Genomic DNA, 17,095 nt, shown 5'->3' with positions numbered 1-17,095 from the left:
AACGTAACAGTGTCCATGACTGTTAACCCTCTTGTAGCCTGAAGGGAAACAAACAACCTGTTATGAGTGTTAACAGCCTTGGCTAACTGTTTTGTTGTTCCAAAAGATCAGTACAGTATAACATCTGCTATCATGTAGGACAGAACGGGGTTGACAAGATAATACAAACACCTTGCAGAAAAGTAGAAGGAAGATTAAATGCCTGTTAGCAACAGAGTTTGTGAGTTTTTAAGGCAACTGCAGGTATATAAAAAAAGGATATTATTAAATATGTAAAATACATATATAACAAACATACAGTATTCCTACAGTAGGGGAAGAAGTGTATAGGTCTTTTACTTCTCTAAAGGTTCACTATATGATATTCAGAGTATTACAATAGCAGCAAACAACTATTCCATGTAAAGATATAGTAGAGTAATGTCGACCTAAGCAGAGAATGAAGTTGCCCTCCTTCTGTATGTTTTACTTTTTCTGCGCATTTTTGAAAAAGCCCTGTCAGCCACGCGTGCAAGTTAGTCTCCCTATTGTACTCTGCACTGCGCTTATACTGCGCTCATACAGCGGTTACAGCTGATTATGCCGACCCATGACGCGAAACCGTAGCGCCCACCTTTCAGGCAAACACTAGCATTGTTGCAGTTGTTCGCACTGTTGGCGCTGTTAGCTGAGAGCTCCGGCCTCAGCGGTCGCCATGTTGAGAGCCTCGCGGAGGCAATGCATGCTCTGAATTTCTAAATCAGCACCTTTAGGTCAAAGGGCCAATAAGAGTGCTGTAGGAAAGACGTATTTTTGGTAGCCAACTTCGATAGTTAGCATCGCAATGGTCCTTTATTCAAACTTCAAAAAAATACTGAAGCATTTGCAGCAAAATGTACTGAAAGTAAAAATTAGGCTACTCTTTCTACAGAAAAATGGGCCCCCTGAGTTATGTATCATGTAATGGTACTGGTGCATCAATGCACAAGCTGCATTTTAATCTTGTAGCTGGTGGTGGACCTGAATGTATTTACTTTACAGGGTGGTTTAGTCCAGTGGTTCCAAAGAGTTTTATTAATTTAGTTTATTTATATAAATAAAACCATTTGAGAAATTTAGAGGGGAAATCACTCTTTGGTGAAACTGCTCTCAATTCATAGGCATATTAAATGTTACAAGGGGCCCAACTACAGACTGCTTTTTGTGAAGGGACATTTTTTAATGTAAACTCTTAGATAAATTTAGTTCAGTTAAAAGTATACTTATTGGAGATAATAATTAATTAAAAAAAACTGTTTGCACTGGTGAGTAATGTCATTTTACATAAAATAAGTGCATAAATGTATTTTGTATTTAAATTTGGTCCTAATTCAATGCAATGGGATTCTGTTATAAAAAGCTCTTCAATTAATTTGGGCCTTGTAACTGAGGTGTATCAGTTTAGCTGTGAGACAGGCATCCTCTGGGAGTTATGCTCTGGGGCAGTTACTTAATTCTCAGTCACGTGGCCTTTTCAACCACACTTGGACAAACAATGGCTGGAGGACATCCTGCAAACAGTATCTAAAAACACGCCTGACCTTACAAGGTGAGCCGGTTCAACCTAAAAGGCACGAGTCTCTGCTGATGGATCACACATGGCAGGTGCTGCCAGCGTGAGGAAAGGAGACGAGCAACACAAAGCCGGGCCAGGTCACTGGCGCCGAGCCTGACGCATCTGATAAGGAAGACAGGGAAACTTCGGTTACCAGCAGAACAGGTCAAGCGACGCCCAGATGTCAAGCCACCACGTCCATCAGGCAGAGTGGGGCGGGGAATCACGTCAAGCTGTCATTCAAGCCTGATAGGGGGGCAGCATGAGAGAAGGGTAGCATACACGTGAGAACAAAATGAAATTATTCATTCAAGTATACAGTGGCGAAGATGGCTCCAGGTCTATATCGCGTGATGATTAATTCCGTTCCAGGTGTAGCTCGCTCTCTCTTGGGTAGAAATTGAGAAGGCCTGCTTTCCTCAGGTTCATGAAATCCATCTTGATAGAAGACCTCAGGGAGACCTTATGGCTGCAGCGCTCAAGTCAGGAGACATATGAATTACAAGGACCTGGAACGCCTGATTCATAAAGAACATGCTTTGATATAACAGGCTGTGATGGAAAGCAACCAATCAAATTTATTCAAGTGCTGTTTTAAGGTGCGTGTAGTTTACTTGAGTATCTCTATTGATGTTACTTTATACATCCATTAGAGTAATGGAATCTAAATGTTGGGTCACTTGCCTTCATAAACTAAAACACAAACTCTTGGCCTCAAATAGAGAAGCAAACAGCGACAGTGTCCTCCCCGAGAGTCAAGGTGACAGACAGATATCAGCCTCGGGTAACAGTGACAGAGTGAGGTAAAGGAGAGGGGCGAATGATACGTAAGAAAAGGAGGCTTGGTGTCATTTGCTCTTTTTTCCCTTCACACTGTTGTAATGGTACTACTCTTACTCTTTGTCTGCTTTTAGTGCTGCATTTACCTCAGATCTACTCATGGCACAGGCCTCAGTGCTCCTTGTTTATCCTCAACATGATCCTCAGCTCAACCTAATCTCCCCACTAGACCTTTCCTTCTGACCTTTTCACTCTAATCTGGCATAATAATCTACCCCTTTTAGCCAATTGGAGTACTAAACTTCCAGACAAATTACCAAACCACTGAAACAACAATCAAGCTCTTGCAGTTAAAAGATTCATTATGCTCAAAAGTGCCCTCATTCAGTCATTAGAAGCGTCTGTGAAGAGGCTGCTTCCTCTGGGACGATGAGGCAGTTTGTCGCTTTGATCACTCCCTTTTCAGAGCATGCATCACTGACACAAACACCCTCACATGTTGGTGTTCGTGTTGTTAATTTTTTGGGATCAGAGAGAAGGCCACAGGGGACCTCCAGCATCAAGATTTACGTACTTTTATTCTAATCTGTTTAAAAATTTCTGAACAACAGGTCTTGACATAGCAAAAAGTCAAGAAGAACGGTGAAATATGCATTGCAGGTGTACGTCCTCGTATAACATCTGCTTCAGTGCTCTGCCAAAAACTACAAACTGACCTCACTTAAATCTTCGAAGAGATATAAAAACTGGCAGGCCTCCAAAACACGAGAACATAAGACAAAACTGAGCCTTAGTTAAACCATATTTTCTTGTCATCCTGGCTTTGTTGCAGATCAGAGATGTCCAAATGATTTCCAGCATCTCTAAAGTACACATACCAGGCCAAATGTTTGAGTTACATTTCGAATACACAAAGAAAAAAATGACTCTAGGGAATACAATATAGTTATGTCAATTTGGTGTTCTGCCTCTGAGCACCAGGGGGCATTAAACCCTGAGGGAGAATGCATCACAGATCTGAATGAACAATGGCTTTTTTAACAGTTGTTTTTGTTCATTTTATTGCAATTTTAATTTCTGCACTTATATCTATAAATGATCCCCATGTGTAGAGATAAAGAAGTCAGACAAAAAACATACATTTTACAATGTTTTCTCACCACAAATCACAATAATCTGCAGGTTTGTTTTACAAGTATTCCCCCAGATTGGACAGGTTTATTGAGCTGAAAATGAAGTGTGGTCTCTGTTCTCGTCATGAAAAACACTAACTAATTGTAAAGCCACGGCCCGTCAAGCACATTACATCAGGGTGAATCACTCACTCTTCACAGCGCAGATAACACAGTGGAAACAACTCCCTCATTCACAGTAAAACAGAGGAAGTCCTCAAGGGGCAGTGGTTACAACCAACAACTACAAGAGCATAAATTAGAAACATGTTGCAAGCACAAAATATTAAAATAGCTGCTCTTTGTTCATAATAAGTGTAATGATATGCTCTGTGTTTGGATTTTACCCATTCATTTTGAGGGAAGAAGAGACTTCTTTGTATTGGCATTTCAATGCAGTGTACCAGCACATCCACTAGAGAGGGAAAGAGAGCCACAAACTACTGAGATTCACTACAAGTCAGAAGTCCCTTCTAATTCAGGGTAAATTTCACTTAGTAACAACAACTAAATCATCACGTGTAGCTTCTAATAGAGCCACATCGGATAATTAAAACGTCAGTGTATGAGTCTTGGTCCCAATCCGACTTACGTTTCATCATTAAAATTGCCTCATCGTCTCACATGCAAAACAGCAGCTTGGATGTTTTGCATCAGCTAAACATCAGAGTAAAATAAAGACAGAAGGAGGCATCTAGAGAGACACAGAGTGAGCTGCAAATGTTTTCTGATCATCAAAGAAAAATAAGAAAATCATAAAAAATAACACAAAGTAGGTTCTCACAGTCAAGTTATAAAGTGAGACGGAGCAGGGAGAAGTACACACTGGTTCAGAGAGGTGAGGTTGCAACAGATTTTTGGAAACATTTTGTCCCTGCAGGCCTAGAGGTGTGTTTGTTTTGTATACCTAAGCTCGGGCTGGGTGGAGTGGGTTGGAGTCAGTGGATGCGAGGCACTGGATGCAGCAGAGTCATGTGCTCAGCGCCGTCGAACGGCAGACGCCGGGAGCAGTAGTGGTGCACCACCTCTGAGATGCTGGGGAACACGCAGCTGCTCTGGTCCAGGGTGTAGCCGTTTTCTTTGGTCTGGGCAACAATGATGTGAACGCAGCCTTGGCTCGTCCTGAGTCACACAGAGGACAAGGAAGGAGAGAAAAGAATTAACCTGTGTTTTTCTCAAATATAATAATGATCTATGTGATTTCTGATATATATTTGACCCATTTGTTGATGTTATATTTAATGTATATATTGATCTTGATGTTTCCAGTTCCTTTTTCAAAGAGGCTCTTGCTCTGTACCCTCATGTGGGAGTATCACACTACATTGTTCTGCTCTTCTCTGATTTAGGTCAACTTGAAAGTAGATTAACTCTCAATAATGCAGATCACAATCACCTGAGTGATGATTGTGTTCGTGTTTATATAGTGCTTGTTCTGCATTGTGAAGGCGATTTGATAACACCTGACGAAAATCTGTTTTAGATACCAATGCACTTTCAGGCTGCACTCACTTGAGGGCGATGGAGTACTTGCTGCTGTCCGACTCGCTGTTCCTGACCAGGAAGCTGGCCTCTTTGCAGGACTGCAGCTGAAACTCCGCCTCCTGACGAGTCACACAGCCATGGTACCAGCTGAGAAAGAGGGTGAGAGTGAGGGGGATTACATTTCATCTGCTACTTATCAGGTCTGGATCCTCATTTCCTACAAACCTCTTGAGCATGACTCTTACGTAACGCTGAAATCTACAAACAATCTGGAGTGCGGTTTATAAGGCACGTAAGCAGACACATTTCAACTAAAACAGTTTGAGTATTGCAAGTTTTATACACCAACAGGGTCAGTTCTGCTCCTCACCTCTGTTTTTCCAGGGGCAGGCAGGGGTCAACACAGCAGGCCTCGGTGTCGGGGATGTTTCCAGGGACACAGGATGGCGGCAGCGTCGTAGGAGAGGACCGCAGGATCTTCTGGGTCCAGCTTTTCTGCCTCAGGTGCTGATGCTGCTGCGGAGGCTGGGCCAGCGGATGTTGGGGCTGCCTGGTGAGTGTGGGGTGAGGCGTCTCCTCTTTGGTTTGGCGCTCAGGGCTGTCAAACTGTGCTGGGGGAAGAAGAGAGGCGAGAGAAGATATCAATTCATGTCAAGAAAGAACTGACTCTGTGCCTGAGTTTGAACTTTGTGCCGAAGCCTCCAGTAAATATAGAATGAGAAGACGGCAGTTTGATGAATCATGCAAGATGTGATTCAATATGCTGTTGGTCTATGCAGCATATGAAATATAAATGTGAGAGCAGGCCTGAGTTGTTTTTTGGAACAAATATACTTCATGTTGATCTAAGGTAGAGAAGTGGCAGGGTTATACGAGTTCAGCAACACTGCAGCCGGTGATGTATGTCTTTTACTTACTTTTAAAAGCGTTACTATTTAAGTTATAAAGATAAAGAAAAGTGCAGGAAATTCAGTTCAGGTGTGCATGAGCAAATTTTCCTTTGTGCTTAGCTTGTTCTCAGATGTCTTCGTGTCTTCAATCAAGTTGGCTATGGCGTAAAAAACGTCTGATGTACCTGACAGAGTTTTGACAATATGCTCTTTCTTCCACTCCCAGGGCAGCTCGTACTCGGTGGAGGGTCGGCGATCCAGCTCAGGACGCGTGACCGCCGCCTTGTCCCCGTCACCGCTGCCCTCATACGGGATGTCATATATCTGTAAGGGCACGGGCTGACTGTCCTCCACCGTTCCCTCGCTCGCCTCCATCAGCACACACACCTTCAGCAAGTCCTTGGACCCCCGACGTCTAATCTCTTGCAGGTAGAAAACAAGGGATTAAAGATTAAAATCTGTGCTGACAGATCAGTATAGAACCACCACGCAGAGAGGCAGGCTGCAGAGATGTATGTATCCTTTGGCTATAATGCTGTTATTAATGTTGGTAATACATTAATAAAGGTAATTGAGTTCTAAATTATTAGATTTTGTTTCAGAGGTGAGGTTAGTAAAGGATTTATTAATTTTGTACTACTTTTAAAGCCTTTATAAAAGATGATTCAGGTCAGTAACTCAGGGATTCAGCTGCCTTGCTTGTTGAGCCACAGTGACTTCAGACTCTTGCTTACTTCCTCAGTATGACTTAAGCCTCATAAATTGACTCAGTCACATCATCACATCCTCTGCAGTCTTCTCTGAGGAGGCCTGGAAGTAGCACAGGCACTGATTGAACTGCAATAAACCATTCACATTCACAGCGGGCTATTGTGTAACCCTTTTAGTTAAAACAATGGAGTGATGGAATGAAAGGTCGGGAGAGCATGCGATTGGCCTGACGGACCACCGGTCTTCCTAGATGCTGGGAAGTTTTGATAAATGGTCAGGCAGGTCCATATAGGGGGTTACACAGAGCCGCGTCCGAGAGGAGGTGGGGGGCACTGAGGGCCAACTTCCTTTTTAGAGAATAGTACCAGGAAACAGAGACAGGAAAGAGGAAGCAGGGGCAGGAAACTGCACCCATTGTCCGAATGCAGCACAGTTGCCATGGCAACCCCCGTGGGGTGCAGAGAGCACTAGAGGAGCGAGTTTGTGCTCTCGCTGCTCGGCCCGCAGAGACTGAAAATGTGATTCATTCACACAGGAGCTACGTGTCTAAACGTCAGCTGTACAGATTCTGTAATTAAGGGACTGAATGAAACATCATCGTCACAGCTGACAGCTACAAGAGAAGGCAGAAAGAGCACATTGATGAAAGTCTCACCAGTGATCATCTGCTGGGCATCGTAAGGCTCCATGTAGCCATCATTCTCCCCGACCCTCTCTGCCTCCCTTTGCTCTCTGGTCTTCTGAGCATCAAAGGGATCTGCGTAATCCTCAAGGATGATCACCTGAATCAAAAAACGCAGGAAATCACTATTTCTTTTTATGCATAATAGATATAAAAACAGTATACGTTTCCCGAAAGGCATCAAATATTGCATATGTATTGAATTGTATAAAAAACTAAATGAGATTCCCCAACTAGTGCTACAATTACTTCTGACCAGCAGATACACCAAGAGAAGTTGTCATAGATGGCTAAAAGTAAATAAATGGTTGAATCGCCCAACCTCTGCCATTCCAAGTAGTAGTACTAATATCCATCTAAACCTACCGGAAAAAAAAGGAAAAAAGAGACCATGGACTGTTCCATAATCAGTATTTGGTATGAAAGAAATTGCATTTCTATAATTGATAGTGTTAGATACCATTCAGTTAAAAATAGAGCTGCAACAAACAATTATTTTAATTATCAATTAATCTGCTGATTATTTTCCTGACTAACAATTGTATCACCTTCTATATAAAATGTCAGAAAATAGTGAAAAATACCCATTATATTTGACCAAATGTCTTGTCCAAACAAAAGTCCAAAACCCAAAGATGTTCAATATACTATGATGTGTGGCCCAGAAAGACAGAATATCCTCATTTTACAGTTAATCAATTATCAAAATAGTTGCCAATTAAACTATGACCGACCAATCGATTCATTATTTCAGCCGTAGTACGGTTGGTGTCGATGTCAGACAAAAAACAATCTAGTCAGAAGAATACCAGACACCTTATCTTGTCTGAAGAGGCACTCTTTGTTGTAAATCCCACTCTCTTCACATTTATATCTGTCTGTTCACAGCCTCTACTCTGTGACACCAGTCACACCTGAATGTCTTGTCATCTTATCAGTGCCATATAACTTCTTGTTTGTTTTACAAGCCACTGGCCAAGAGACAATGGTGTCCTGTAAAGTTGTCTCCCTCTAATCACTTCCAGTCGTGTTCCCTTGTCAAAGAAATGTTGGCATTAGTTGGTGTTTGAATAAAGTAGCAGATGCTTGACAGGCTGAAAGTCAGATGGTTGTTTAGAGTGCTTTAGATTCAGACTACAACACAGATACATGTGCATGTTACACATTCACCTCTTGGAAAACACCTCGTGGAAATAACATCATATTCTTTATTAAGGCAATACAACACACAGTAACAATCAAACCTGGTGGCTGCAGTGGAGATCAGTAACAGGGATTCACTCCCTTCCTGAAATATAAAACTCCCATTTTATTCTTTTTCTCTTTTGTGTGTATTTTTCCCTCACCATCTCGCCCCTGACTTCACTATCTTTCTCCCTTTTTGTTTCAAAGCCAAGCTGGAGGGGACTTGGATTAGCGCCTAAGTGTCAAATAACACAATGCTTTTTATAATATGATAGCCTTCTTTAGGGGGGTGGGGGGGTGGGGGTGGAGGAAGGAGGGGTGAGAGAAGGGGAATACTGAGCCAGATAACATACAGGAGAGGAAGGTAAGGCCTCATGTCCGACCACAGCTTTGTATCCAAGGCGAGGTCGTTGGGTGTAAAGGCGAAGGGTGGAGAGGAAGAGACAGAGAGATAGAAAGACGGACTGGGTGGAGTGGACACAATGGGTATAGTGGAGACAAACAGGAGGGAGAAGCTAAAACAATAATATCAATTTTCACAGCTTGGACTGGATCCTTTGTTACGTTATTGTCAACAGTATTGATGACACTACATGTCGCTATAAGAGAAGGCTGCCACAGATTAAATTACAATACGTAAATAAAATAAATTGAATTTCCCATCCCAACATTAGCGATCAATCAGCGACAGTTTACTTCAGTAAAAGTAGCAATATCACAGTGTAGAAATGTTACTGTTTTACTGAAATTTGGGTGCCATGGCAACAATTTGTACTTGACAGAATGATTTCTGTCATACTGTTATGTTACGATATTATTATATTATATTATGAGGTTATGATTGCCAGTGGTGAAAGAAGTATTCAGATCGTTTACTTAAGTAAAAGTAGTAATACCACAATCTAAAAATACTTAGATGACAAGTAAAAGTATTATAATAAATCATTAAAACCTCCAACTTGACTCAAAAAAGGGAATTCAAATTGTTTGCTTACTTTGCCCACTAGATAATAATTGCTGCTGCTAAATAGGGGAATTATTTTAGTTACTTTGTAAAGTGCCGAGCAGCTTAATCTTAAACATTATTTATATTATATTTTGTAAAAGTACTCCCATACTGTAAAGTAACCAATAAGTAAAGCGGTGTAAAAAGTACAATATTTTAAAGTGAAAGTAGAGTAGAAGTATCAAGTAGCAGAAAATGGAATCAATGAAATACAAGTAGCTCAAAATGACTTAAAGAGCCTGAGTAAAGATACTTACTGATGTATTAACATGTAAGACGTAAAGCTAATTTTAAATTATAGCTGTGTTTGGTGGAGCAATCCTTCATATTGTACTATTATAAACTAATCAGGTAACATCTTAATCTGAAAGTAGTAATCTGAATAGTTTTCAGACAAATGAAGCCTACCAGGAAACAAATCTAAATCAGCAAACAGCTGTTAGAAAATATTAATTTAGATTAGAGCCAAATTACGGTCCCTTGTGATATGATAAAGATCAAGTCTCAAAAAAATACAGATCGCATCGGCTGCTCACCGTCTCGGTCTTGCACTGGACTGGTTTCTCTGCTTCGGGTACCACTTGATTAGTGATGGTGGCGCTGTTGAAGTTGGGGCTTTTGTCCTGTTTGTCCACTCTGATCAACCGGTTGATGAACGCGTTGGCCGATGGAGAGCTTTTCATTGGTCTGTGCTGCTCTTCAAACACCGGCTCCGCTTTGGAGTTCTTGCGACTTTTCCCGGACAGGAGGTTCTCCCAGACTTTTCCATCTTTCGGGGAGATGGCACCGTTTCTACTCAGCTCTATGGCTGAGTTCTTTCGGTTTCTTCCCGACAGCAGAGACCCGACTCCTCCAACTCCTCCGCCAGTGTTGTCACCAGAAAAGTTTTTGCGATGGCCCGTTTTGGAGCCTATTGTTTTGGTACCGATGCTGGCCACCAGCCCGGCTTTATTGGCTCTAGGTTGTGAGCCTGATTCGGAGGCTGAGCGGATCCTGTCGGCACCATTCTTCAGATTGATGGGGAACTCCTTGAACCACTTTGCCATTGTGACTCAGATGGAAACCAATAAAACTCTCTGCCTGCTCCGACGCCTTTTAGCGCCATACACCACAGGGCTCCAGAGACGCACCTTTAGAAATCACAATTTTTCCAACAAAAGACTTCCGTTGCTTTATTCTAGGATAGAGCATGTGTAGACTAAAGGATCTCCACACCTCAGTTTAGAGCATGTCATAAATGCATTCAAAAGCCAATGCTTGTAAGTACAAACTTACAGGCTACATGACAAAAAAAAAAAACTAAAGCAAATACCACTACTTTATCCCATTTGTGATTATCTTACACCTGTTCCTTCTTCATCAGAGGAATAGTCCATTCCCGTTGGATGAAAAGATGTCTTCGGAGTGGGAACACCCGAAAGAAGGCAAAGTTCTTCTTGCTTCTGATTTGTGGTCCCATTCCCAAAGTGGCTTATCTGGTCTTTCACAACCTTCTACTGTCGCAATGGGGCTCCTGACTGCGCCTGGAGTATAGAGAGGGGAGGGGGTATCTGAAGTTAAGAGGGGAGGCAGGACCGGGTGGGCGGTGATAAGCTTTTAATTAGACACCATGGTAGAATAGTCTTTTGGGGAGTTATTTTAGTTCAGACCTATTCCCTCGTAACCCACATAGAATATCGACACATTACTCATTCGTTGGCTTTATAATTTATGTAGCTTCTGTTTAAACTACAATACATATTTACATTAAAATATCTGTTAAGAAAAAATGTAAGAATAAATGTAAAAAAATAAAAGTATATTGGACTTCTAAAATGTTGGTTTTTCAATACATTTTTATTAGACTATGGAATTTAAAAACATCTGTACATAGAAGCTTTATTCATGATAACTGTTGTGTCCCCATACGACTTAACGACTTAAATTGAAGTTGATGGTTATGTTAATAATTTAATGTTGGATATTAATTAAATATTAATCTTAATGTCATTTCATAATGTGTTTATTGGCTGTCTAATTAATCTACACTCCTTTAATTCGGGTATCGTCGGGAAATGGTCTGTTTTGAGCTGCTCCACATATACCAGTGATAGGTATGACACGTATTCTATCAATTTAGAAAAATGCTGTTGACGACGGTTATACAGATAGTTTTCCAAATAAATTACATTTTAATATTATATACTATACAACACAACCTGTATTTTAACCGTTGTAATGTTTAACACTTTTTAATTTCATGAAGCATACATATCGACTCCCCCATGTTTGTGATGAGATGTAACCTTCCATGGTGCGCGATACTCCTGCTTGTCCCTCTTTGTCCAGTGGCGACAGTAGGCCATGATAATTATGGCAAAATTTGCGTTTTTGAATGAATTATAGTTGAATGGTGGATCAACAAGCATACACCGTGTGAGGACTGGTTTCTGGCAATGACACACCAGAGAGTTTCAATTTAAAGGACAGCAGAGCAAGCAACGGAGAAAGGGTACAGTTTGCTTCCAAGACAGTCTGCAAGATGGCTAGCTATCTTCAGTGGCATGCTAACGTTAGCTAGCAAGCTAATGTTAGCATAGTAAACAACAGTTTTCAAAACATGATCAATTGCTTTATCTTATAAATGCTGTGATAAGTGGAACTGAGTGCACATTTTCACAAATGACTGTAGAACGGCACATCTCAGTTTCTGATTAATGTTCCAGTGTTGCCGCTACTGGGGTAAAATCTCACCGCTGCTAGCAAGCCACATTGAGTAACGTGGCTAGCTAGTTAGCCACGGTAGAAACTAGCTCGCGTTAGCTAGCTGGTGGACTTCTTTGCTACACATCTGTAAGTGATCATTTATAGAGGGAGGTGGGGGGTGCTCTTGTAACTTGTACTGGCAGTCAAGCCAGGTAGCGAGCAACCAGTTTCACTCAGCTAGCTGGATCTGGTTTTCAACGAGACGAACTTGTGCTAATAAATAACGTGAACCAGCTGAGTTTTTACCTGACGTTTTATTTGGTGACCAAATCCCGGCGTGACAGACACCGTGGCGAAATATTTTGCAGCAGCAACGGAGTTTGCAGACCTGGGCCGGCGTTATAATCTAATATACGTGTTACTAACTGCTGTGATGATAACCATTTTAACGTGATTGACATGACCTGAAGGCAGATTCCACCCACTCGGCTCGTAGCCTTCAAGACGTCGTCATTTTTTAAACTTTTTTTTTCTTGCACATGAACGGTGATATGCCACTTCACCGACAGTCATAATTAGCTAATGGCTGCCGAATCGGGGAGACTACTGGCGGGACAAGGAAAACGAAGCAAAGGTAGGAATAAATTTCACCCATCTCCCAATCAGACCGGAATCATCCATTACTGCGCTGCAATGGGCTGCACTGGTGCTATAGCAACTCCCTTCTCGCCCCCCCACATATGTAAACTTCACGACTGTCTCCGGTGGTGGCTGTTTCTCACAGAGTGGATCTGTGGACGGGGTTCATGTCTATCTTGCTATAAATGTATCTTCAACTCCGTTTCCTCGTTCTCATGTCCTCGTATTTTCCTGTCTCCCTCATTGACCTTACCTCTTCTGCCTCTTGTTTTGCGGCCTCTTTCCCGCTCGCCGGGGTCATTTGGTCTGCCTGGGTCATTTTTTTTTCGATTCCAAGGCTTCATAACCGTGGTGATGATAGCTCCTGGATGTTCAGCATCTTGTCCTCATGCCAGTCTATGTCCCATCATTGAATCCATCTCAACTGTTGGACTTGGAAAAAAAGAGGCCCTAGGTCTAATGCTGCTCCACTCTGTCACTCAGGGGTATTGGCCAATCCAAATGTGATGGTGCGCTTGATTGGTGGTGGACCGATAGCATGAGACACGGAATCTTGTTTTTGTTATGGCTAATATTACATTTCCCCCTTTTCCACCCCGTCCCTCCATATTTCACTCTTTCAGCTTCACAGATGAAGAGCCCGGAGAAGAAGAAGGCAAGGAAATCCACCAACCAGGTAATGGTTGTTTTTGGCATTCTGATTACTTTGCCACCTAAAAGAAACATTCTCGTTTTATGTGATGAGTGGACCACAAAGACTGCGAAGAGATCGGGTCTTGAGAAAGCAATAAAAGAAATCATATTCTGTATTTTTGTTCTCTTTTTTTCTTTTAGGCGGCAGGATTCTCCCACCTCACGGAGTTTGCACCCCCTCCTACCCCCATGGTGGACCACCTGGTCGCCTCCAACCCCTTCGACGATGACTTCGGGCCCCCATCCCGACCTACTGGGGCGGGTGGACCAAGCAGTGCTCCATTTCTTCCCAGCCCAGGCGGAGGAGGTGGGTATGTTGGTGGGGGCAGAATGGGCGTGGGCATGGGCTTCATGGGAGGCCCAGCTGGACCAGGTGGCGGCGGCCAACCTGGACGGAGGCTACCATTCGGACCTCCATCCAATGCTGGCCCTCACCACCAGCTAGGCTTTGGAGGAATGCCTGGCTTTGGAGGTGGCGGTGGGGGCGGCGGTGGGGGGGGAGGAGGGGGTGGGTTCCCCCCTGGTGGCCCTTCTCAGTTCAACATGCCACCGAACTTTAGCCCACCCATGCACCCCGGGCCAGGATTCAATCCAATGTTGTCTCCAGGGTCTATGGGAGGTCCTGGGGGAGGGGGGCCACCTCACCCTAGGTTTGGCATGCCTCCACAGCAGCAACACGGACAGGGTGGACACCCATTCAACAGCCCACCGTTACCTGGTGGTGGAGGTCCCAGAGGGCCTCCACATGGCCCCATGCCTCCCATGGGAGGAGGCATGGGTCCTGGGATGAACATGATGGGTGGCATGGGTGGTGGCCCCGGAGGCAACATGGTGGGTGGGTTACCAGGTATGCCCCCTCAAGGACAGTTCCCTCCCTCGCAGGATGGTCCCTACCCTGGCCCCAGTCCGCCAGGGCCAGGCAACGAGGACGTAAAAAACTTTGGTGGAGGACCTCCGCCTGGGCCTCAACAACAGCAGCAGCAGCAGCAGCAACAACAACAACAACAACAACAACAGCAGCAGCAGCAGCAGCAGCAGCAGCAGCAGCAACAACAGCAACAACAACAACAGCAGCAGCAGCAACAGCAGCAGCTTAGCCTAAATCCTAACGGCCCCCCTCCTAATAATACCACTCCTGGCCCTCCTCCTAACTCCGGGCCCCCGCAACCAGGAGGAGGCTTCCCTGGCCACCCTGACGTCCAGCAGCCCAATTCCAATACACCTGTTCAGCCTCCCTCAGCACCGCCGCAGCCTAACCCCAACTCTTCTCCTACTGGTCCCCTGAATGGATCAGGCCAGCAACAGCATCCACCGCCCAGTCAGCTACAACCCCCCAGCAATGCAAACACCCCCAACTCTAACAACTCTACCCAGCAGCAGCAACAATCCACCCCACCTAACTCTGCCCCTGGCTCCACTCCGTACAACCAGCAGAACAACACTCCTGGTGCTGGTGGTCCCATGCCAAATGCGACCCCCAACCCGGGTCAGAACAGCATGACCAATAACAACGGAGGCAACACTCCTGGCAGCAACCCCAATCCCCCCTCTAACTCCACTTCGACCCCAAACACCCAGTCTCCGCTGCCCCCTGGCCCCGCTGCCCCCTCGACCGGGCCTGGCTCTGGCCCCGGAAAACTCGGCGGCCCCGGGATGGTCTTCCCTTGTGGCCTCTGCATGGCGGAGGTGCACGACGACCAGGACGCCATCCTGTGCGAGGCGTCGTGCCAACGCTGGTTCCACCGCGACTGCACAGGCCTGACCGAGCCGGCGTACGGGCTGCTGACACGGGAGAGCGCCGCCGTCTGGGCCTGTGACTTCTGCATCAAGACCAAGGACATCCAGGCCGTGTTTGTGCGCCAGGGATTAGGCCAGCTGGTGGCCGCTAATGAGAGTTGAGGAGTGGGTGACAAAAGGAGCAGCATGGAGGTGCGTCACATAAGGACAAATAGAGACATTCTTTGCTTTGATCTAACTGAGTGACCTGTGTGTCATGTCAGCTACTCGCTTCTCTTGACTAGCCCTTTACTTGTTCACTACACAGAGAAACACACTCATTGACATTCATGCTTATATATAGCATGTCTAACCCCTAACCCCCCCCCAAACGAGTCAAAAGAAATGATGAATGTTAAACTACACAGTTCTTCAGACATCTAGACTGCCAACCAGCAAAGCACTGACACCAACACACTACCTCACACACTTTGTGACTGACTGGCACCGCCGCTCCCGCGATGACTGACTGTGATCGACTCGTGCACCACAGGAGTATGATGACAAACACACAAACCCACGGTAGACATAGAACGCATTGTTGAAATATTCCCCTAGTGTTTATTGATACAGTGACTCAAATCATCAGCGTTATTCTCCATTTTTCTTGGCTTTAAATTAAAACGACCATGATATATAAAATCTTTAAAAAATGGAGAGGAAAAAATAGTTGAAAGAGTGCCTGAAAATCTAAAAGGGACTGTATCGTTTCATTCACAGCTTTATTTGCCATCAGAATACTTCATTTTATCAATAGTCTATCCCATTGTCTTTTAACTGCAAGCAAGTGGAAAGAAAATGGAAAACTACATCAGTGTATTGCAGCGTTAAATTCTCAAAGTGTTTAGTGAAACAAAAGTAATTGGGGGGGGGGGGGGGCATCTTTTAAGTTCTTTTGTCAGTTCCTCCACCCGCACACGTATACACACTTTGACCACGTACATCTGTCGTTTGGTACCCAGTGCTGATTAACCCAAAGGAGACCCTGGCCGAGATTTCATCCACTTCACAGATATAGTTGTAAATATTAGGACAAAACAATTGTCTGGAACTTCCATCAGTTGTGATCATGCTACAGAGTTGACCAATGAACAAAAATAATGAGTTAAACTTATGTGTCTTGGTTGTATACAGTATGATGTTTTGTTTTTTTATACAGTACATTTGAGTCAACCATTTCTTTTTATCTCTGCAGTACACATGAATTGTGAAGTCAGTGCTTTTGGATGGTGTTGGCAAAGCAAGTAGTGACATGTCATCAGATGTGCATAGTCCTTTAAAGAAAAAAAAAAAGAAAAATACGACAAAAAAAGAGTGGGATGGGGGGTGCATGTGAACCAATGCAGTAACTGTCTGATCTGTTTATGTTTATATTCTGGCCTCTGCTCTGCAAGAGGCCTTGAAGTAGACCAAATAACTTAAGAGCGAACAATACCCATCTTTCACATTTCTGTCACGGTATACGGTGTTTATAACTATTCTTCCCTCTGTCAACTCTTTACTTTTCTTTATTCAATGTCCAAGTTGCCTTTCTTTTTCTTGCTCTCTCCGCTGTTCCGTTTCATTTTGTACTGGTATCTGTGCTGTGCTCTTGCTCTGCTGCCTCCTGGTGGAACCAGTGAGTCCCACACCAGGTGGGGAAGGGAAAGGTACTGAACTCTGAAGTAAAGACAGAATTGTTTTTGTACTTGTCCATGTCTGTTTTTATTCACATTTTTTTTATTTGTTTGCTAATTGTTGTATTAAAATGAGGGTTGGAAAACCCAATGAAACGGGTAACGACGTAATTTCTTTGTCACAAATGCCCAGAGTGACACC

The 17,095-nt window shown here is 43.8% G+C and overlaps 2 protein-coding genes across 4 annotated transcripts; one reads left to right on the top strand and one right to left on the bottom strand.

The window, feature by feature from the left end:
- Positions 1-3,536: 3,536 nt before the first annotated feature.
- On the bottom strand, positions 3,537-10,996 carry LOC137872756 (SH2 domain-containing adapter protein E-like). Its single transcript, XM_068711169.1, has 6 exons — positions 10,021-10,996; positions 7,267-7,393; positions 6,086-6,322; positions 5,381-5,621; positions 5,038-5,157; positions 3,537-4,647 (listed from the first exon to the last, which is right to left on the bottom strand). The coding sequence occupies exons 1-6, from the start codon at positions 10,528-10,530 to the stop codon at positions 4,464-4,466; spliced, it is 1,419 nt and encodes a 472-aa protein (XP_068567270.1). The 5' UTR covers positions 10,531-10,996; the 3' UTR covers positions 3,537-4,463.
- Positions 5,143-17,056, top strand: pygo2 (pygopus homolog 2 (Drosophila)). 3 transcript variants are annotated; one of them, XM_068711168.1, is made up of 5 exons: positions 5,143-5,302; positions 5,395-5,563; positions 6,127-6,329; positions 13,432-13,484; positions 13,643-17,056. In XM_068711168.1, exons 4-5 carry the CDS (start codon positions 13,440-13,442, stop codon positions 15,398-15,400), a joined length of 1,803 nt encoding a protein of 600 aa, XP_068567269.1. In that variant the 5' UTR covers positions 5,143-5,302; positions 5,395-5,563; positions 6,127-6,329; positions 13,432-13,439; the 3' UTR covers positions 15,401-17,056. The 3 variants fall into 3 exon arrangements, with proteins under 3 accessions (XP_068567269.1, XP_068567268.1, XP_068567267.1); XM_068711167.1 differs by lacking the exons at positions 5,143-5,302; positions 5,395-5,563; positions 6,127-6,329 and adding an exon at positions 11,787-11,975; XM_068711166.1 differs by lacking the exons at positions 5,143-5,302; positions 5,395-5,563; positions 6,127-6,329 and adding an exon at positions 11,787-12,803.
- Positions 17,057-17,095: the final 39 nt, after the last annotated feature.

The sequence above is a fragment of the Cebidichthys violaceus genome, unplaced genomic scaffold (genome assembly GCF_023349555.1).
Source record: "Cebidichthys violaceus isolate CVI_PGR_0920_01 unplaced genomic scaffold, fCebVio1.0.p SCAF_16, whole genome shotgun sequence".
Classification (NCBI taxonomy): Eukaryota; Metazoa; Chordata; class Actinopteri; order Perciformes; family Stichaeidae; genus Cebidichthys; species Cebidichthys violaceus.
The sequence above is the reverse complement of the archived record's forward strand: the minus strand, read 5'-3'. Positions and strand labels throughout refer to the sequence as shown.

Bases quoted from the DNA above. Each gene is read 5' to 3' on its own strand.
- LOC137872756 (XM_068711169.1), bottom strand. From the start codon at position 10,530: ATGGCAAAGTGGTTCAAGGAGTTCCCCATCAATCTGAAGAATGGTGCC. The intron at 7,394-10,020 runs GTGAGCAGCCGA...TTTTTGATTCAG, and splicing joins TCCAGTGCAAGACCGAGACG to GTGATCATCCTTGAGGATTA. The intron at 4,648-5,037 runs GTGAGTGCAGCC...TGTGTGACTCAG, and splicing joins AAGTACTCCATCGCCCTCAA to GACGAGCCAAGGCTGCGTTC.
- pygo2 (XM_068711166.1), top strand. From the start codon at position 12,752: ATGGCTGCCGAATCGGGGAGACTACTGGCGGGACAAGGAAAACGAAGC. The intron at 12,804-13,431 runs GTAGGAATAAAT...TCACTCTTTCAG, and splicing joins ACAAGGAAAACGAAGCAAAG to CTTCACAGATGAAGAGCCCG. The intron at 13,485-13,642 runs GTAATGGTTGTT...TTTTTCTTTTAG, and splicing joins CAAGGAAATCCACCAACCAG to GCGGCAGGATTCTCCCACCT.